This window comes from Aquarana catesbeiana, linkage group LG01 (genome assembly GCF_042186555.1).
Source record: "Aquarana catesbeiana isolate 2022-GZ linkage group LG01, ASM4218655v1, whole genome shotgun sequence".
Taxonomy (NCBI): domain Eukaryota; kingdom Metazoa; phylum Chordata; class Amphibia; order Anura; family Ranidae; genus Aquarana; species Aquarana catesbeiana.
In genome coordinates, this window is record NC_133324.1 from 2606144 (window position 1) to 2623892 (window position 17749).

The 17749-nt window shown below is 46.7% G+C and overlaps 1 protein-coding gene across 1 annotated transcript; it reads left to right on the top strand.

Moving 5' to 3' along the window:
- Positions 1-5716: 5716 nt before the first annotated feature.
- On the top strand, positions 5717-9776 carry LOC141129365 (beta-1,4-galactosyltransferase galt-1-like). Its single transcript, XM_073617372.1, has one exon. The coding sequence runs from the start codon at positions 5750-5752 to the stop codon at positions 6908-6910; it is 1161 nt and encodes a 386-aa protein (XP_073473473.1). The 5' UTR covers positions 5717-5749; the 3' UTR covers positions 6911-9776.
- Positions 9777-17749: the final 7973 nt, after the last annotated feature.

A 17749-nucleotide genomic window follows, 5' to 3' on the forward strand; every position in this document is an offset into this window, starting at 1 on the left:
GGAACACCGCCAGTCAGCTATCTTATGACTTCCAGAGGGTCCCAGGCTTATCAGCAACACTTTTTCTCCTGGCTGAACATCATGAGCCCATACTCTCATATGATAATTCTTCTTGTTCCACTGTCCTCTGGTGTCAGGAACCTGTGTGACCAGAAATATGTGTGGACTGACACAGGTAAAGTGTAAATAATATAATTTATTAAAAGATAAGTGAATAACACAAAGAAAACACACCTCATATATAGTAAACAGTGTAACACAACCAGCAGACCAAATGAACAGTGAACACACAATAAACAACAGCCTAAATCAAATATACACAGAGAATGGGATAACCAGATTGTAAATGTAACAGAGCCAGGGTCATACACGGGTGATCAAGCAGAGGGAGCTGGGAACAAGACAGGACAGGGAGAGGGAACCAGGAACAGAATGACCGGGTAGGAAGGGATCTGGCTGGGTCGGGTCAGGATCCAGGAACAGAAGACGTTATGCAGGCTTTAGGAACACAGATCGGGGGCACATGTAGAATATACCAAGGCAATGAGGCACAGCATGCACCATGTTTAAATACACTCCCTGCAATCAGCATCAGGTAATGCCTGATTGCAGAAGGTGACATCAGCCTCTGACTGCTGAGAGACACCCGCTGGTGTCCACCACTAATGGACACCGGAACTGCAACCTAAAGATCTGGGAGCCACAATGACACCAGCAGGTGAATCCTTTCCTGACAGTCAGCCTCTGACTGCTGAGAAGCACCTGCTGGTGGACACCGCAACTGCAGCCCATAGATCTGGAAGCCACAGTGCCACCAGCAGGTGAATACTTTCCTGACATCTGGTGTCAGAAGTGCCTCCAGCTTTCTCCTAGGCCAGCGATGGCACCCCAGATGTTTTCGAACTACATTTCCCATGATGTTCAACTACACTGCAGAGTGCATAAGCATCATGGGAAATGTAGTTCCAAAACATCTGGGGTGCCAAGGTTCATCATCACTGGCTGTCTTTAGGTTCCTGCAAAGCCTTTCCACGTAGCCTCTGTGAGTTGAAGCAGACATAAGTCCATAAGGGGAATAGTAGGTTGTGTCTTCCTCTGTACTATTGTAAGCATGCACTAGAGGAGATGTGCCTGTTCAAATGTTGCTTTCTTTCTGCATAAAAGGTCCTCAATAGGGATGGGCTCAGGCGTGTTTAGATCCTAGTACCAACCCACCTGAGCAAACCTGCCAGGAAGCCGTCACTGCACACCGCCAATCATAGGCAGTGAGGCATTTCCTGGCCCGCAGCTGCACATACACACACCCGACTAGGCTGCTTGTGATTGCCATGTCCAGTGACGGCTTTCTTGCATTTGCTCAGGTGGGTTGGGACTAGGATCCGAACATGCCTGAGCCCATCCCTAGTCCCCAACATGTTAAGGAGGGTTAAGGGGGGTTTAATTAAACCTCTCTGGCTATGGAATGCCTTTAAAGGTGAGATGGTGTTGTTCTTGATTTCTGGATGCCCAATGTGTCAAACAGTTGTTTAAGGAATTTGCTTTCGAAGTCTTAGCACTATTCCCCTATGTTTCTCTAGGAGGAACAATTGCCATCTTTCTTACAGCTCGTCCGAGGGACACCTTCGGTAGACAGCTGCAACTGTTCCCACTCTTTATGGACTAGCTGGGCTTCTTTAGAAAATTCTGCAGCTAATAGAGGCTATGAATGGCCTCCCCCTAAAGCTTTTAAAGATAATCCACAGAGAGTGTGTTCTACTAGTACTTTCCTAAAGTCTCTGTTGGAGATGGTTGGAAGACCTTCATCTCTCACTTAAGTTAAGTCGTAGTAGGACTTTGGGACACCAGCAGCAGTGACACCAATGGCTTCAGCCCCAGCTGCCCCTCTATCTCTGTACTCTATCATTTGGCTCAAAGCTTGAACTCACTCTGGTTTCAATTGAGCCCATCCTTCCTTGGGAGCCTCTGTGTTGTAGAGTATACTTGACAAAGCATCAGCATCACAATTCTTGACTGCGGAACAATATTTCCGGCTGAATCCAGACAGTGTCACCAACCATAGATGTCCAGTAGCATACAGCTTGGCCGTGGTAAGTACATATGTGAGCGGGTTGTTGTCGGTCCTTACATTGAAGTCTGCCCCATACAGGTATTCTTTCAGCTTGTCCACGATTGTCCACTTCAAAGAATTCTAACTTATGAGTAGGGTAGTTTCTCTCAGATGGGGTAAGACTCCGGCCCACAAAAGCGACAGGCCTCAGGTGTCCATCATGTTCTTGATACAGTCCACCACCTAACTCTTATCTGCAGACATCAACATGCAGTTCATCAGGCTCGGGACTTTCGGGGGTTCTTTTGTTTTATAAACTCCTTCTGAGGTCTCTTGCATTTCCTCATCCACTTTGGTCTGCAGGAGCTCAGTGAGGGGTCGGGCTAACTTTGCAAACCCCTCCTTCCCCTTCATTGTGGTTTGTTACAGCCATAGTTTTTCCCCCCTGCAGCTATGCTTCCAGTGCTCTGACTATAATAAATAATTGCCCTGAGTATAAAATAATTGCCCTTTTCCATCTTCTCCTTACCAGTAGCACCCCAATCCTTCTTGTATTTCAATGTATTCAGCAATCATGTGGTTTAGGAGCTGTCTGTGAGTTCTGCCAGCAGGCAGGCCTGGCCGCTGTGGTGTAAAAACTCCTTTCAGAGATCACAGGACAGGAGGTACATCGGTCATCAGGGGGTCCTGCCACCATCAGTAAAAAAAGGTTGTCCACAGAACATCCACAAAGTGTTGCATTTTGGGCTCCCTCTAAAATGCAGGCAGTAGATCATCCACTTGTACTCTTGTATTGGGGAGGGGAGAAATGCCCCTCCTTAAAGCCACCTCACCACCAGCACCAGACCCTCCTTTACTCCAGCAGCGCCTCAATGCTTCTTGTTTTCCTCACCATCAGCACCCCAACACTCTTTCTCCTTCTCACCAGCTGCACCCCAACATTCCTCCTCCTTCTTACCAGCAACACCTCAACACTCCTCACCCCCAGGGCCCCAACCCTTCTCCTCCTTCTCACCACTACCAGCACCATAATCCTCCTCCACACCTACAGTACCCCTAACACTCTTCCTCCTTACTGCCAGTACCACAGCCCTCCTCCTTCCCATCACCAGCATCCTAACCCTTTTCACCAACACCAGCATCCTGACCCTTCTCCTCACCTACAGCATCGATACCCTCCTTAGTACCATCAGCATCCCTGCCCTCCTCCTCCTCACCACAATGCCTCAACCCTCCTCCTCCTCACCCCCAACTCCTCAACCTCCCTCCTCTTCCTCAACCCAACCTTCCTTACTACCACCAGCATCCTAACCCTCCTTCTCCCCTGCTGCACCCCAACCCTCCTTACTACCACCAGCATCCCAACCCTTCTCCTTGCCTACAGCACCCCAACTCTCCCTACTACCACCAGCATCCTAATGCTCCTCCTTACCTCCAGCTCCCCAACTCTCCTCCTCCTCACTCCAACCCTCCCTACTACCAGCAGCATTCCAACCCTCCTCCTCACTTACAGCACCCCAACCCCCTTTACTACCACCAGCATCCCAAACCTCCTCCTTACCTACAGCACCCCAGTCCTTCTCTTCCCCGCTATCACCCCAGCTCTCCTCCTTCTCTCCACCAGCACCCCAACCCTCTTCACCAACACCTGTATCCCAACCCTTCTAACCTACAGCACCCCAACCCTCCGTACTACCACCAACAACTCAACCCTCCTGCTCCTCACCTCCAGCTTCCCAACTCTCTTCATCCTCAGCCAACCCTTCTTACCAACACCAGTATTCCAATCTTCCTCCTCACCTACAGCACCCCTACCCTCCTTACTAACACTAGCACCCCAACTCTTATCCTGACCTACAGCACCCCAAACCTCTTCTTCACTTTCAGCACCCCAGCCCTCCTCCTTCTCTTCCCCGCTAACACCCCAGCTCTCCTCCTTCTCACCACCAGTACCCAAACCCTCTTCACCGGCGCCAGCATCCCAACCCTCCTCCTCACCTACAGCACCCCAACCCTCCTTTCTACCATCAGCATCCCAACCCTCCTTTCCACCTACAGCACCCCAACCCACCTCACAATCACCAGCATCCCAACCCTAATTACTACCGCCAGCATCCCAACCCTCCTTCTCACCACCAGCACCACAATCCTCCTCCTTCTCTTCCCCACTAACATCCCAGCCCTCCTTCTCACCACCAGCACCCCAACCCTCTTCACCAACACCTGCATACCAACCTTTCTCCTCACCTACAGCCCCCCAACCCTCCTTACTACCACCAGCATCCCAACCCTTCTCACCTACAGCACCCCAAACCTTCTCTTTACTTTTAGCACCACTGTCCTCTTCCTCCTCACCACCAGTACCTCCAGTACCCCAACCCTCCATCCCCTCTCATGTTCCTCCTCTACATGAATCTTTTATTAATGTATAAGCATGTATAATACACAACAATTTCGAGTGTCCCTGCTCTTCACCGGGTGTGTGTTAAATACAATCAGAAAGTGGAAGCCGCATAATCACAATATCATGGCCACCTTCCAATACCAACTCTATGTTCATTCATAAATGCAACTTCAAGAACTATAAGAACATGACACAACTCAAACTGCACTGATTACATAAAGATCAATAAAAAGCCAGAGGTAAAAACCCCTCCCCAGCAGGGGTCTCTCAAGGGCAACTGAAAGCCTCTCCTCAGCACTGCTTCTCCATCTTCCACCCGACTCCCCTGCTGGCATGGCCCATATCTATTTAGGAGCTCCTTAGCTCCCTGCCAGGCCCCCAACCTGGAAATTGGCTAAGGGCCCCTAAATATTCAAGGCAACCCCCCCTGGCCTCCACCCACTATTTTTTGGAATGTTCTCCAACATTCTAGAAATGGATGGCGGGACCAGAGAGCTGCCAGGAAGAGTCATCCAGCCCTGAACTCTAGTAACCCTGAAACAGATTCCATGGCTCAGGCTTATCCCTGGGCCAGACTATAGTTTGCCTACTCTCACCTCTAGTAGCACACACTAGAGGGTGCTACATATGTACTGTCACTGTACTAATGACACTGGCTGGGAAAGAGTTAACATCTAGGGGCAATCAAGGGGTTAAAAGTGTGCCTATCAGTACTTGGTGCATTCACGGTGAGATGTTTTTACTAAGGGATGTGTTTTGCAGGGAAACAAAAACCACAACCTCTGACAGGACGGAGCTCTACATTTACAGAGCTCTTCCTCATTGATCAGTGGGTGCTGGTAATCAGTCAGTGGGTGTCGGCACCTGAAGATCGGCTTGTACTGTGACCAATTACAGCCGGCACGGTGGCCGTGGGCGTGCACCCCCTACCAGGAAGTGCTGGATCACTTATTAGTTATATGATCCCGCGCAGGAAAGCTGCTTTGCCGCCATACTCCTACATGAGGCAAACAGATAATAGTGTGTAATGTTGGGATATTAGAGTGTAAGCTCCTCTGGTACAGAGACTGGTGGGACTTGAGTATATTGGCAATTTCACTTGAATCGAGATTACAGATTTAAACCTCACTGAACTTATTTTATGCTCTTACTTTCTCTTTCTTATCTTCTTACAGCTGTGATCACCTGAGGAGACCAGAATGTGGAGACATAAAACAGTCATATTCTACACAATATCCATATTTATTTGCATTGTTGTCATTGCTTTCTCCTACTATGTAGAAATCAGACATCCCAAGATGAGATCTCATGGACCTCCCATTGTTACAGACACCATTACAGCTCTGGACAGTCGAACATTTATCATCTCCCCGTATTATGAGCCTAGACTTGGCCAATCAGTCCGGGTCATCGCCATCATCCATGTATCTGTGAAAGAACTCTACTGTATCTTCCATTGTTCCTCCAACCAGAACATCTCTGTCAGGGCAGAAATAGATCTTCACAGTGACAGATTTGGGTTCCCATATGGAACAGCAGATCTTCTATGTGCAGAACCTTCTGGGTGTGATTACACTTATATGTCTTTCTCTGCAACTAATTCCACAAATACAAGTCAGAGCCTCCTGTTTGAAGTCAGGAACCGTCCACCACAACCAATCTCCTCCAATTTCACCGTCTGTATTTCTACTTTGTATGGAAACTACAACAATGTCCTCCAGATGATCCAGAGTATTGAGATGTACAAGATTCTGGGGGCCTCCAGAGTGACTATCTATAACACCAACTGTTCCCAGGATGTAGATAAGGTGTTACGTCATTACATTGATGAAGGAACTCTAGAGGTGGTGCCATGGCCAATAGACCGCCATCTCCAGACAACAATAGAATGGCGATATTCCAAAGGACTCAATGCTGAGATTGGATATTTTGGACAAACTGCATCCCTAAATGATTGTCTATACAGGAACATGTACAAAAGTAAGTTTGTTCTCCTCAATGACATTGATGAAATTATTTTTCCAGTCAAGGACTGGGACTGGTCATCCCTGATGGAGAGTCTGCAGAATAAACACCCAGATACAAGTGTCTTCTGTGTTGAGAATCACGTCTTCCCGAATTCAGTCAACAGCTCTGGATTTGACCTGTGGTCTCACATTCCTGGGGTCAATATTCTCCGTCACAGCTTTCGAGAACCTATTGATTGGAAGGTTTTTAATAACCGCAAAATGATTGTGAACCCCAGGGATGTATTTCAGACCTCCATCCACTCAGCTCTGAAACACAGCAGACATTGGGTGAATCTAGAATCAGGTATGGCCATCACCTTCCACTGTAGACACAAAATGAGGAACGACATCACCTCAGAACACCTCATTCCGGATGATATATTGAGAAGGTACAATATGTCTTTATTGCCCAACGTCGATAAGGTGATTCAGAGACTTTTTTCTCAGTAATAGATCCTCCCAACTATTCTGAAATGCAAAGACCAGGACGTGACTGAAAACAGAACATTTCTCAATGAACGTTTCTTGGTGGGAATTGTTGCTAAGAAGATCCATGTGATGAATTGGTGAACGTGAACAACATGACCATCATTATGGACATGGACAGTATGAACAGTTGGTCCTGAATTCTGCTTCTAGCTTTCACCTCTAGTGCTCATTAAACAGACAGAGGTACAAAACTGGTGGGGGGATTAACCACTTCCCGTCCTTAGGCCGTATACGTACGACCTCCACCGGCCTCCGTTCACAGGTTCTCCTCTTCCACCAAGGAGCCCCGGGACTGCTGGAAATGGTCGGCTGCCCACAGAGGAGATGGAGGAACATCCATTCTACAAACCCCTCTATGATGAATGAAGCCGGGAGCAAATCTCCTCACTTCCGGGTTCAGTTCTGTGTTGTCCCGGCCGGCACAGTCCGGGAATCAGCCGATCGCACAGATCTCTATGATTGGCTGCCTTGGAGGACAGAGGAGAGATCGCGGCTCCAATAGACATTCATTACCAATAGAAATTCACATGGAATCTTCGTTATTCGGAGATTCAGAATCTATCCAAATTTCCAAATCACAATAGTAACAAATTTCAATGGATCCAAAATAAATGAGAACGAAACAAATGAACTGAATCTGAAAATGAAAACAAATTCAAAATGGAAACATATTGTAATAAATACAGAAAGGTATAAAAGGGAAATACGATGAGGATTCCTACTCAGGCTGCTTTATAGAATAGAAGAGAAAATACTAGAATAGAAAATAAAAGAATGGAATAGACTAAACAGAATAACATAGAATAGAACAGACTAGAATAGAACAGAATAGAACAGACTAGAATAGAACAGGAAATGAAAGAATAGAATAAAACAGAATGTAAAAGACTACTATAGAGTAGAAGAGAATAAAATAGACAATAAAGAAATAGACCAGAATATAAAAGAGTAGATTGGAAAACAAAAGAATAAAATAGAAATAATAGAATAAAATATTTTTTAAATTCTCTTCTATGCTATTTTATTCCATTCTTTTCTATTCTATTTCTTCATTTTCTATTCTATTAATTTATTTTGAGTTTTATTCTATTCTTTATTTCCTATTCTGTTTGATTCCATTTAGTCTATTCTATTCTATTTTATTCTTTTTCTATTCTATTCTATAAAGCAGCCTAAGTAGAGGAATCGTCATTTTATTTCACTTTTATACCTTGCTGTATATCACCTTATTTCTAGTCTGTTCTATTATTTTATATTCTATTCTATGTTATTCTATTCTTTTATTTTCTTTTTTATTCTTTTCTATTATATTCTATAAAGCAGCCTAAGTAAAGGAATCATCACCTTATTTCACGTTTATACCTTACAGTATATCAACTGACTTCTAGTCTATTCTATGCTATTATATTCCTTTATGTTCTATTCTATTCTGTTCTATTCTACTCTATTCAGTGTTGTTTGAATATATTCTGTTCTATTCTATTCTATGAAGCAGCCTAAGTAGGAATCATCATTTCACTTTTATACCTTACTGTATATCACCTTATTCCTATTCTACTATGTTTTATTCAATTCTATTCTATTCCTGTATTTTCTCTTTATTTCTATTCTTTTCTACTCTATTCCACTCTAGTCTCTTCTGTTCTATTCTACTCTTTTCAATTCTGTTTTATTTTATTCTATTTTATTCTATAAAGCAGCCTAAGTAGGAATCATCATCTTGTTTCACTTTTATACCTTACTGTATATCACCTTATTTCTATTCTCTTATGTTTTATTCAATTCTGTTCTATTCCTGTATTTTCTATTCCATTCTATTATTTTATTTTCTATTCTATTCTATTCAATTCTGTTTTATTTTATTTTATTCTATTTTATTCTATAAAGCAGCCTAAGTAGAGGAATCATCATCTTATTTCACCTTTTATACCTTTTTTGCAATATGTTTCCATTTGGAATTTGAAAATAACAAATATCCAAAAGAATCGGGAAGATCGAATGATTCCAACATAACGAATATGAAGGGAAATGACTCATTTAATGAGCGAATGTTTCCGTTGTGTAGATCTCCTCTGATCTCTATATAAAGAGGACCTGTCCCGACCCAAAGCCACCACAAGGGGCGCTGTTCACTCCTTGTGATAGCTATAAAGCTAAGCTAAAAAAAAAAAAAAAAAATTTAGAGGAGCTTCTCCATTACTGCCGAGAGAATACTCCGCCCACTTCACCACTGCCATACGATAAAATACATTGACGTTTTTTGGTTGTAACGTGACAAAATGTGGGGGATTTCAAGGGGTATGAATATTTTTTCCAGGCCCTGTATATATATACGTTGCGGCTCTGAAGAGGTTTGCCGTCTAATCAGCCATAACCCCGATGTATTATTTTTAAAGCCGGCAATTCTCTTCCTTGTAAAAGAAATTCCGTTTCCCCTTTTTACCAGCTAATCCGAGAAACAGCTCACCATAGAGGTGAGGAAAGACCAGATCGTCTCCAATCACCTCTATGATCTAGGAGGACCAGAGAGGCGTCATGATGTCACTTCCTGTCTAGGGAGGAAGTAAACTATTTTTTTTAAAGTATAATATCAGATTTTTTTTTTTTCGTTTGCTTTCAAAGGTAAAGAAGAGATTTTGGGTCTTATAGCCCCCGGATCTTTCCATAAAGAGGACCTGTCACTCCCTATTTCTATTACAAGAGATGTTTACATTCCTTCTAATAGGAATAAAAGTGATTAAAAAAAATATTAAAAAATTAAAGAGATAGTGTAAAAAAATATAAATATAAAAAAATTAGAGAGATAGTGTAAAAAAAAAAAAAAATATATATATATATATATATATATATATATATATATATATATATATAAAAGATTAAAGGGATAGTGTAAAAAAAAAAAAAAGAAAAAAAAGGTAAAGTGCCCCCATTCCTCCGTGCTTTACGCGCAGAAACGAATGCATACGCAAGTCGCACACGCACATGTAAACGTTGTTCGCACCACACATGTGAGGTATCGCCGCAAACATATTTGTCGCCATTTCCACAAGCATGCGCAATTTTAAAGCGTGACATGTTAGGTATCTATTTACTTGGCGTGACGTCATCTTTTATATTTCACCAAAAAATTGAGTTATATATTGTGTTTTTTTTACATTAAAGTGTATTTCTTCCCCCCAAAAAATTGCGTTTGAAAAACCGCATGCGCAAATACCGTGGGACAAAAAAAATTGCAAAACCCACCAGTTTATTCTCTAGGGCCTCTGCTTTAAAAAATATATATATATATATATATATATATATATATATATAATGTTTGTGGATTCTAAGTAATTTTAAAATGTTTAAAGCGTCCCCTATGGAGATTTTTAAGATTTGTAATTTTTTCACCATTTACGCAATCACACGCAATTTTAAAGCGTGACATGTTAGGTATCTACTTACTCCGTGTCACAACATCTTTTTTATTTCACCCCCCCCAAAAAAATGGAGTTATATATTGTGGTTTTTTTGCATTAAAATTCAGTAAAATTCAGTAAAGTGTATATTTTTCCCCCAAAAAAATTGCGTTTGAAAAAACCGCTGCGCAAATACCATCTGACATAAAAAATTGCAACAAATGCCATTTTATTCTCTAGGGTCTCTGATAAATATATAAATATATATATATAACACCATCACCACCATAACAATCACAATTTTATTCTTTAGGGTCTTTGCTAAAAAAAAAATATATAATGTTTGTGGGGTCTTAGTAATTTTAAAACTTTTAAAGCGTCGCCTGTGGAGATTTTTAAATATTGTATTTTTTTTTGCATTAAAATTCATTAAATTGTATTTTTTCCCCAAAAAATTGCAACGATTGCCATTTTATTCTTTAGGGTCTTTGCTAAAAAAAATATATATATATATAATGTTTGTGGGTTCTTAGTAATTTTAAAAAACTTTTAAAGAGTCGCCTATGGAAATTTTTGAAGTGTCGTAGTTTGCCGCCATTTCCACGACTGTGCGCATTTTTAAAGCGTGACATGTTAGGTATCTATGTACTCGGCGTAACATCATCTTTTATATTTCACCCACAAAAATTGGATTATAAATTGTATTTTTTTTTTTTTTGCATTAAAATTCATTAAAGTGTATTTTTTCCCAAAAAATTGCGTTTGAAAAACCGCTACGCAAATACCGTATGACAAAAAAATTGCAACAATTGTCATTTTATTCTCCAGGGTCTCTGATAAATATATATAAAATGTTTGGGGGCTTCTGAGTAATTTTATAGCAAAAACTATACTCATTTTTACATGTAAAGAAAATTTGCCAGAAAGGGGCGGGTCCTTACGTGGATTCACATGCATTGTGACTTATAGGGTAAGTGCTGACCTCTAGTGGTGGATGGACATGGTCAGCAACAATACTCAGGTACCCCATCCCCCACACCATTACACACCCCACCACCAGCCTGAACCGGTGATATCCCATCCCCCACACCATTACACCCCCACCACCAGCCTGAACCGGTGATATCCCATCCCCCACACCATTACACACCCACCACCAGCCTGAACCGGTGATATCCCATCCCCCCCACCATTACACCCCCACCACCAGCCTGAACCGGTGATACCCCATCCCCCACACCATTACACCCCCACCACCAGCCTGAACTGGTGATATCCCATCCCCCACACCATTACACCCCCACCACCAGCCTGAACCGGTGATATCCCATCCCCCACACCATTACACACCCCACCACCAGCCTGAACCGGTGATATCCCATCCCCCACACCATTACACCCCCACCACCAGCCTGAACCGGTGATATCCCATCCCCCACACCATTACACCCCCACCACCAGCCTGAACCGGTGATATCCCATCCCCCACACCATTACACCCCCCACCACCAGCCTGAACCGGTGATATCCCATCCCCCACACCATTACACCCCCACCACCAGCCTGAACCGGTGATATCCCCATCCCCCACACCATTACACCCCCACCACCAGCCTGAACCGGTGATATCCCATCCCCCACACCATTACACCCCCCACCACCAGCCTGAACCGGTGATATCCCATCCCCCACACCATTACACCCCACCACCAGCCTGAACCGGTGATACCCCATCCCCCACTCCATTACACCTCCACCACCAGCCTGAACCGGTGCTATCCCATCCCCCACACCATTACACCCCCACCACCAGCCTGAACCAGTGATATCCCATCCCCCACACCATTACACCCCCACCACCAGCCTGAACCGGTGATATCCCATCCCCCACACCATTACACCCCCACCACCAGCCTGAACCGGTGATATCCCATCCCCCACACCATTACACCCCCACCACCAGCCTGAACCGGTGATATCCCATCCCCCACACCATTACACCCCCACCACCAGCCTGAACCTGTGATATCCCATCCCCCACACCATTACACCCCCACCACCAGCCTGAACCGGTGATATCCCATCCCCCACACCATTACACCCCCACCACCAGCCTGAACCGGTGATATCCCATCCCCCACACCATTACACCCCCACCACCAGCCTGAACCGGTGATATCCCATCCCCCACACCATTACACCCCCACCACCAACCTGAACCCGTGATATCCCATCCCCCACACCATTACACCCCCACCACCAGTCTGAACCGGTGATATCCCATCCCCCACACCATTACACCCCCACCACCAGCCTGAACCGGTGATATCCCATCCCCCACACCATTACACCCCCACCACCAGCCTGAACCGGTGATATCCCATCCCCCACACCATTACACCCCCACCACCAGCCTGAACCGGTGATATCCCATCCCCCACACCATTACACCCCCCACCACCAGCCTGAACCGGTGATATCCCATCCCCCACACCATTACACCCCCACCACCAGCCTGAACCGGTGATACCCCATCCCCCACACCATTACACCCCCACCACCAGCCTGAACCGGTGATATCCCATCCCCCACACCATTACACCCCCACCACCAGCCTGAACCGGTGATATCCCATCCCCCACACCATTACACCTCCACCACCAGCCTGAACCGGTGATATCCCATCCCCCACACCATTACACCCCCACCACCAGCCTGAACTGGTGATACCCCATCCCCCACACCATTACACCCCCACCACCAGCCTGAACCGGTGATACCCCATCCCCCACACCATTACACCTCCACCACCAGCCTGAACCAGTGATATCCCATCCCCCACATCATTACACCTCCACCACCAGCCTGAACCGGTGATATCCCATCCCCCACACCATTACACCCCCACCACCAGCCTGAACCGGTGATATCCCATCCCCCACACCATTACACCCCCACCACCAGCCTGAACCGGTGATATCCAATCCCCCACACCATTACACCCCCACCACCAGCCTGAACCGGTGATACCCCATCCCCCCACACCATTACACCCCCATCACCAGCCTGAACCGGTGATATCCCATCCCCCCCACCATTACACCCCCACCACCAGCCTGAACCGGTGATATCCCATCCCCCACACCATTACACCCCCACCACCAGCCTGAACCGGTGATATCCCATCCCCCACACCATTACACCCCCACCACCAGCCTGAACCAGTGATACCCCATCCTCCACACCATTACACCCCCACCACCAGCCTGAACCGGTGATATCAAATCCCCCACACCATTACACCCCCACCACCAGCCTGAACCGGTGATATCCCATCCCCCACACCATTACACCCCCACCACCAGCCTGAACCAGTGATACCCCATCCCCCACACCATTACACCCCCACCACCAGCCTGAACCGGTGATATCCCATCCCCCACGCCATTACACTCCACCACCAGCCTGAACCGGTGATATCCCATCCCCCACACCATTACATCCCCACCACCAGCCTGAACCGGTGATACCCCATCCCCCCACACCATTACACCCCCACCACCAGCCTGAACTGGTGATACCCCATCCCCCACACTATTACACCCCCACCACCAGCCTGAACCGGTGATACCCCATCCCCCACACCATTACACCCCCACCACCAGCCTGAACCGGTGATATCCCATCCCCCACACCATTACACCCCCCACCACCAGCTTGAACCGGTGATATCCCATCCCCCACACCATTACACCCCCCACCACCAGCCTGAACCGGTGATATCCAATCCCCCACACCATTACACCCCCACCACCAGCCTGAACCGGTGATATCCCATCCCCCACACCATTACACCCCCACCACCAGCCTGAACCGGTGATATCCCATCCCCCACACCATTACACCCCCACCACCAGCCTGAACCGGTGATATCCCATCCCCCACACCATTACACCCCCACCACCAGCCTGAACCGGTGATACCCCATCCCCCACACCATTACACCCCCACCACCAGCCTGAACCGGTGATATCCCATCCCCCACACCATTACACCCCCACCACCAGCCTGAACCGGTGATATCCCATCCCCCACACCATTACACCCCCACCACCAGCCTGAACCGGTGATACCCCATCCCCCACACCATTACACCCCCACCACCATCCTGAACCGGTGATATCCCATCCCCCACACCATTACACCTCCACCACCAGCCTGAACCGGTGATATCCCATCCCCCACACCATTACACCCCCACCACCAGCCTGAACCGGTGATATCCCATCCCCCACATCATTACACCCCCACCACCAGCCTGAACCGGTGATACCCCATCCCCCCACACCATTACACCCCCACCACCAGCCTGAACCGGTGATACAAGGCAGGATGGATCCATGTTCCAAATTCTGACCCCACCATCTGAATGTCGCAGCTGAAATTCAGACTCACCAGACCAGGCAACGTTTTTCCAATCTTCTATTGTCCAATGTGCCATGACATCACCAGTTGGTAGAGATGCAGCGGGTTCCAGCAGGGTGGAAGCAGTCATATATAGAAGCTGGGGAATTATGCCCAAACAGGGAGGGCAGCTGGGTAAAATTTTGGGCGTTCTTCCTAGGTTTGGACCCAACTGTCTGCTCATCCCTATATGTCATAGCCGATTGGACCTCCCTGGAAGTGGTGGGATCTCCTGGTATGCTGGGAGCTGTAGTCTTTGGTATTCATTTTCTCTTTAGAATTGTCATGTGGATGGCTGAGATTTGATACTTCAGCCAATTTATCACAATCATTGTTAACAGCATGCTGACCTTTCTCCAGGTCCCTCTCTAGGTATTTTTTCAGGTCATCCTCCAGGTCTCTCTCCAGGTCTCCCTTCAGGTCTCTCTCCAGGTCCCTCTCCAGGTCTCTCTCCCGTTTTCTTTCCAGGTCTCTCTCCAGATATCTCTCCAGGTGACTCTCCAGGTCTCTCTTTCCAGGTCCCTCTCTGGGTCTCTCTCCTGGTTCATTTCCAGATCTCTCTCCAGGTCCCTCTCCAGGTGCCTCTCCAGGTCCCTCTCCAGGTCTCTCTCCAGGTCCCTCTCCAGGTCTGTCTCCAGGTTCCTCTCCAGGTCTCTCTCCCGTTTTCTTTCCAGGTCTCTCTCCAGATATCTCTCCAGGTGACTCTCCAGGTCTCTCTTTCCAGGTCCCTCTCTGGGTCTCTCTCCTGGTTCATTTCCAGATCTCTCTCCAGGTCCCTCTCCAGGTGCCTCTCCAGGTCCCTCTCCAGGTCTCTCTCCAGGTCCCTCTCCAGGTCTGTCTCCAGGTCCCTCTCCAGGTCTCAGTCTCTGTTCAGTTCTCTCTCCAGGTCTCTCCCCAGTTCTCTCTCCAGGTCTCTCTCCAGGTCCCTCTCCAGGTGCCTCTCCAGGTGCCTCTCCAGGTCCTTCTCCAGGTCCCTCTCCAGGTCTCTCTCCAGGTCCCTCTCCAGGTCTCGGATCTTCACAGAGAATACTATATAATGTTACATTATCACCAGATTTAATGTTCTCAATCAGTGAATGGATGGATTTTAACCTGAGATCTGATGTCTTCTCCATCCAGGTCTCCACAACCTCACATCTTTTTTTCTACAGGATCTGGGCACTCAGCCCCCATTTACACCTCAGGGTTTGGTAGCTTGAAGCTCCAAAACGTGGGAGGAGAAAAAAATCTACTATTCTTTATAGAGACGGTTCAAATCCCCATTAAAAGTCGTCTGAAGCTCAAAAAAGTGCCCCCTTAGTCTGCCTGTGTCAAAACACATTTTAAAATGACTCGCAGTTGCAATCGCTGGCAATCGGCTATTTTAAAAATAAAGAAAAAAGCCAAAAAAACACCACAAAATGTTGTGAGCCCCCCACAAAATCCATACTAGACCCTTATCTGTGCACGCAGCCTGGCAGGTCAGGAAAGGAGGGGGATGAGCGAGCGCCCCGCACCTCCTGAACCATACCAGGCCACAAGCCCTCAACATGGGGGGGTGGGTACCTTGAGGCAGGGGGGCTCTGCCCCCCCACCCCAGAAACACGTTGTCCCCGTGTTGATGGGGACAGGGATCTCTTCCCCACAAGCCTGGGCTGTGGCTGTCGGGGTCTGTGGGCAGGGGGTGGCTGTGTGTACAATATGGGGTGCTGTGTGTACATTATGGGGGGCTGTGTGTACAATATGGGGGCTGTGTGTACAATATGGGGTGCTGTGTGTACAATATGGGGTGCTGTGTGTGTAATATGGGGTGCTGTGTGTACAATATGAGGTGCTGTGTGTACAATATGGGGGGCTGTGTGTACAATATGGGGGCTGTGTGTACAATATGGGGTGCTGTGTGTACAATATGGGGTGCTGTGTGTACAATATGGGGTGCTGTGTGTACAATATGGGGGCTGTGTGTACAATATGGGGTGCTGTGTGTACAATATGGGGTGCTGTGTGTACAATATGGGGTGCTGTGTGTACAATATGGAGTGCTGTGTTTACAATATGGGGTGCTGTGTGTACAATATGGGGGGCTGTGTATAATATGGGGGGCTGTGTGTACAATATGGGGGTGCTGTGTGTACAATATGGGGGATGTGTGTACAATATGGGGGGCTGTGTGTACAATATAAAGTGCTGTGTGTATAATATGGGGTGCTGTGTGTACAATATGGGGAGCTGTGTGTACAATATGGGGTGCTGTGTGTACAATATGGGGGTGTGTGTACAATATGGGGGGCTGTGTGTACAATATGGGGTGCTGTGTGTACAATATGGGGTGCTGTGTGTACAATATGGGGGCTGTGTGTACAATATGGGGGGCTGTGTGTACAATATGAGGTGCTGTGTGTACAATATGGGGTGCTGTGTGTACAATATGGGGTGCTGTGTGTACAATATGGAGTGCTGTGTGTACAATATGGGGTGCTGTGTGTACAATATGGGGGGCTGTGTATAATATGGGGGGCTGTGTGTACAATATGGGGGTGCTGTGTGTACAATATGGGGGATGTGTGTACAATATGGGGGGCTGTGTGTACAATATAAAGTGCTGTGTGTATAATATGGGGTGCTGTGTGTACAATATGGGGAGCTGTGTGTACAATATGGGGTGCTGTGTGTACAATATGGGGGTGTGTGTACAATATGGGGGGCTGTGTGTACAATATGAGGTGCTGTGTGTACAATATGGGGGGCTGTGTGTACAATATGGAGTGCTGTGTGTACAATATGGGGTGTTGTGTGTACAATATGGAGTGCTGTGTGTACAATATGGGGGGCTTTGTACAATATGGGGGGCTGTGTGTACAATATGGGGTGCTGTGTGTACAATATGGGGGGCTGTGTGCACAATATGGGGTGCTGTGTGTAAAATATGGGGAGCTGTGTGTACAATATGAGGTGCTGT